The sequence below is a fragment of the Ostrea edulis genome, chromosome 8, assembly GCF_947568905.1.
Source record: "Ostrea edulis chromosome 8, xbOstEdul1.1, whole genome shotgun sequence".
NCBI classification, from domain to species: domain Eukaryota; kingdom Metazoa; phylum Mollusca; class Bivalvia; order Ostreida; family Ostreidae; genus Ostrea; species Ostrea edulis.
The window spans coordinates 25,765,679-25,770,288 of record NC_079171.1 but is presented as its reverse complement, the minus strand read 5'-3'; the positions used below and the strand labels follow the sequence as shown (position 1 = coordinate 25,770,288).

General features: G+C 36.3%; 1 protein-coding gene across 1 annotated transcript; it reads left to right on the top strand.

Annotated features, from left to right (window-relative positions):
• The first annotated feature begins 931 nt into the window (after positions 1–931).
• On the top strand, positions 932–4,177 carry LOC130049641 (uncharacterized). Its single transcript, XM_056147514.1, has one exon. It carries the CDS (start codon positions 932–934, stop codon positions 2,573–2,575), a length of 1,644 nt encoding a protein of 547 aa, XP_056003489.1. The 3' UTR covers positions 2,576–4,177.
• The last annotated feature ends 433 nt before the right edge of the window (positions 4,178–4,610 follow it).

Genomic DNA, 4,610 nt, shown 5'->3' with positions numbered 1-4,610 from the left:
TCTCTCCGTTGTCAGGTTATTTTGTTTGCTACCCAAAGCGCTTGAGTGACTTTGATTGACCAAAACACGTGTTGTCGAGAAAGTTGGAGGTAAGTCGATATACTTTTAAAAGGCATATGATTTTGGCTCGAAGCTTAATGAGAGACTATAGTTGTTGTCTACCTCATGAGTTATTGTTTTCATTGAAATGTTTGCGAATTACAAATTAAAACGCATAATTCACAACGTCTTAATTCAAGTAGTTCCGGATTCATCCCATAATGGCTTTCTCAAAAGTGTATTTTAAATATTAGATAAGTTATACACTAAAAATCGGTTTGTGTGTATTTTTAAGGTTTTGAATATGTGTAGTAGAGTTGTGAATGTACATAATTAATTTCTAAGTAGTTTGAGAAGCTGAAAAACCTGCGATTTATATTGCCTTTTCATGAAACTTTTTTTTCTTGTTTCATATTTCTCTAATACAAGTTTACTCTCAACAGTTCGTTTTAATATTGTATTTGATGTCAGAATAGGAATGATTGAAAAGAGTAAAATTTTATAAGCTGACACCCTTTTTAATTATAATGTCATGTAGTATAAATTTTATCCGATATTTTCAGCACAGGTACATTGTATAAGAGTGAGCGACAAAATGAGGAGTAAGAAAAAGAGGAGACTAACTGTAACTCAGAAGAGAACAAGTCCAGCTGCAAAAGTGGCAGAGGTTATTACCAAGAAATATAAAAGCAGATATCTTTAATCACCCTCAAAAGGACAAAGAGTGCGGAGAGCGCTATATGATGTCAAGACAAAGAAGGTAACTGTTAAAGAATCTGCTAAAGAACACAATATATATTATGGGTTTCTGAGCCGAAGACTTTCTGGAGAGGTTAACATAGATAGCAGAAATGGACCACCACCCGTATTTACTGCAGATGAGGAAGAAGCTATGGCAAAGTGGCTTAGTGAAATGGCTGAAAGAGGCTTTGGCTTGAAACCTGGGGAATTTTTAGATTTTGTGGAAAGCGTGGTGAAAAGAGAAAATAGAAAGACACCGTTCAAAAATAATAGGCCCAGCTATGATTGGTATTATAAGTTTTTATCTAGAAATTCTCATTTGATAAAATCTAGAAAAGAAACCCCACTCGAAACATGCAGAGCAAAGTTATCAAAGGAGAAAACAGACAAGTGGTATTCCAAATTTAAGTCTTTCCTTATTGAGAAAGAACTTGTAGACAAACCGGGACAAATATGGAATGCAGACGAGACAGGTTTTAGTGTTGGCAGTGTAGCTGGTAAAGTAATTGGCCCAGCAAAGAAAGGCCAAGTCCCACATCTCTCGGGTGGACACAGCAAACAGAGATTTACTGTAATGTTCTGTGGAGCAGCTGATGGCCGAATGATACCACCCTTCATTGTTTTCCCAGAACCCAAACCAAAAGGGTATAATCCTTTGTCAGCAGGTCTTGAAGGAGGTGCAGCTGCATATACCAAAAAAGGATGGATGGATTCTGTTACTTTCAAAGTTTTTCTTGAACATTTCAACACTTTTGCTGGCAGTGAGCGACCTATAGTGCTTCTATTTGACAGTGTCAGTAGCCACATTGATATGAAAACATTTGAATTTGCCAAACAGAAGGGAATAGAATTGTATCGTCTTTTGCCAAATGCAACTCACGTTATGCAACCCCTTGACGTAGGTGTGTTTGGACCTCTAAAAACACGATGGCACCAAGTTGTAAGAAAACACACTCGTGAAAATCCAGGGACTCCTATAGGAAAAGATAACTTTGCTGAGAAACTGAAAGAAGCGTTTCTACTTTTCTACAAACCCTTAACTGTGATAAACAGCTTTAGATCTTCTGGAATTTACCCTGTTGATGGAAATATCATTACAGTAGACCAGTTAAAAAGTGGATTGACATTTGAAAGTATGTTAACTGATGACTCTTCACCAACAACCAGTGGGGGAACGTCTTCAACACAAGAACAAATCTCAGGAACAAAGGACATAAATGAAGAAGAAAAGATGAAAATTGCTTTTGAGGCCTTTCAGAGTGTTTTAACCACACCAGTTCGAGACAAGTATGAAGAAAGGCTTAGAGAGGGATATGATGTAGAGGGGAAATCACCAGGCTTTGATGCCTATCGAAAATTGCACAAGAAATCCCGTCCATCTGCTTCCAAAATTAGAGATTTGCAGTCTAACATGGAGGTGCCATCAGGACTGGATTTACTTGCCTCTGTAGCAGCCGTCAGTGACAATCAGATTTTAAACACAGAAGAGTGCAGCACAAGTACCAGTGAAAGCACTAGTATATCTCCAGTGTTGAAAGGCATGTTAACATTTCCTCATGCTGATGAATCCAAAAAAAGAAAAAGAATTTCTATTCAGTCCACCTTGCCAGACAATTTAACTTCCCCCGAGTCCTTACGACTGATGGCTTTGAAAGATCTAGAAAAAATCAGAGCATTTGCAGAAAAAGAAAGAAAAGCAAAAGTCATATTCATGAAGAAATTATTACCTATAGGTAGCAGTAAGGCATCAAATCAAAGGAAACAAAGAACAAGTCAAGTAACAAGTAAATCTTGAACAAAGAAAGCAGAGAAAACAGATGAGAAAATCTTTTGCATAGGATGTCACATGTCTTGGGATGAGGATCAAGAAATAGCAGCAGGAACCCTCTGGGTTCAGTGCGATCAGTGCCAGAACTGGCTGCATTCTGACTGTTGTGGCTCTGATATTGGAGATATCGATTCTGATCCTTTCTTCTGCCCTGAATGTATCTAGTAAATCATGCTAAGACTTGAGTGTATGTTTTTTATTTATGTGTGTCATTTATACATGTATATAGTTGAAAGATCATTATTTGATATGAAAAGTGTAAGGTAATTAATACGGTAAATTAAGACCTTTGTTTGTTTGTTTTTTACAGAGGCCGACTCCCAAAGAAAGGTCAGAAGTTGTTGATTCCTTACGTGATGTGTCAAGTGTTACAGTACGAAAACATTTTTTATTAGAGAACTGTGTAATTAAGGGATATCACAAGTTCCAAATTAGACCACCTGATACAGATCCCCATACAATGCTCCCGGTGGACAGAGAGTACACAAACACTCATGATCCTAACGCATGCCTCATTTGGATTCCACCACTGGACACTTTTAGTCGGGAAATTCATGAGACTGTTACCGATGCTAAAAGAGGTCTATTACTTCAAGATGTAGCTGGTCTTCCGATAGGTCATATTCCTTTGGGTTTGTCCAGTTCCTTCCGAAAAATTCTTGACGAGAAAGGAGATATATTTGCTGAGGCAACTGGAGATCCTACTCCTAGCTTTCCACCATGGCCAGCTCCTACAGATTGTGGCGGAGGGACTGTGATACCGTGCAATTACCACATTTTTCATATTCACAAAGACTTTGTCATGAATTTGTTGAGACAGGCACTAATTAATATGCCAGAGGGGGAGTTCATAAGATTACAATTAGTTTAACTTGCATGGTCCTACATTTTGCATGGTGCTATATTGGTGCAGTTAGGGAAATTTCCCTTTCCTTATATCAAGACACTATTTTTTTGCAATTTTCTCCTTTTTTGAAAAGGATTTATATAAGTGATAAGTGTGGTGAAATAAAGGTACGTGTTGTACATGATATTACAACATGTATTTCATTATATAGTTCTACTACTTAGTTTTTGAATCTAATTAGTTTTTGTATTTAATATTTTTATTATTTTTTTTTTTCATTTTGCCAAGATGTGCCAAATATTTTTCCCCCTTTGTTTGTATGTTTTACATTTTTTAAAAGTCAAGATAGGACATTTTTATACCTGCCTATTTTATTTTGTTTTCAATTTTGTTAATAAAAAAGTTCAAACTGTGTCTCTATTCTTGTTATGATATTCTGATCAATATACTGTCTTGTCTTATCGTTTATAATGATTTTTGAGACCAACCCCCTTATTGAAATGACGATTACCGGAACTACTTGAAAAATACGAAACTACTTGAAATTTGTGAAATTTATTTTCGGAAATTTGGCTATGTATTTCATCGTTTCCAACAAAATCTTTTGGTGTGTTTAGCAAGTGATTGGAGGAGTATTTGATTCATCTTAGAGCTGAGAGATAAGTACATCCAAACGAAAGTAATCGAATTTCCCCCCCGAAGAATCCGGAACTGCTTGAATCACTGTATTTAAAGTCGATGACTAACGTCCGTTCTGTATAGGTTTAGTTGAGATATATATATATATATATCAGGAGGAGAAACTGCATAATATGCTGTTGGCTGCAATCAAATTCAGATCAGCAGATTGGGTACATAATGCAACATAATAATCTTTTTCATGTAAGGGGGTGTTGTACTTTAACAAGTTTGCTATAAAAATACTGATTTCACTTCTTCCCTATATTTGTTTAAAACACCTTCTTTTAAGCAATGTACCTAGTACTACCAAGCTTATACCGTTTATCCTCAAACGTTCTGGCGCTCACCTTTCCATGCCACACTAATGGCGAAATATTTTACGATCGACTTAATAATCTCGCTTACTGCTAAAATGATAATTCGTACATGATGAAGTCGTATTATAGTATCGTCTGATAAATTCAAGAACGAGTA

Bases quoted from the DNA above. Each gene is read 5' to 3' on its own strand.
- LOC130049641 (XM_056147514.1), top strand. From the start codon at position 932: ATGGCAAAGTGGCTTAGTGAAATGGCTGAAAGAGGCTTTGGCTTGAAA.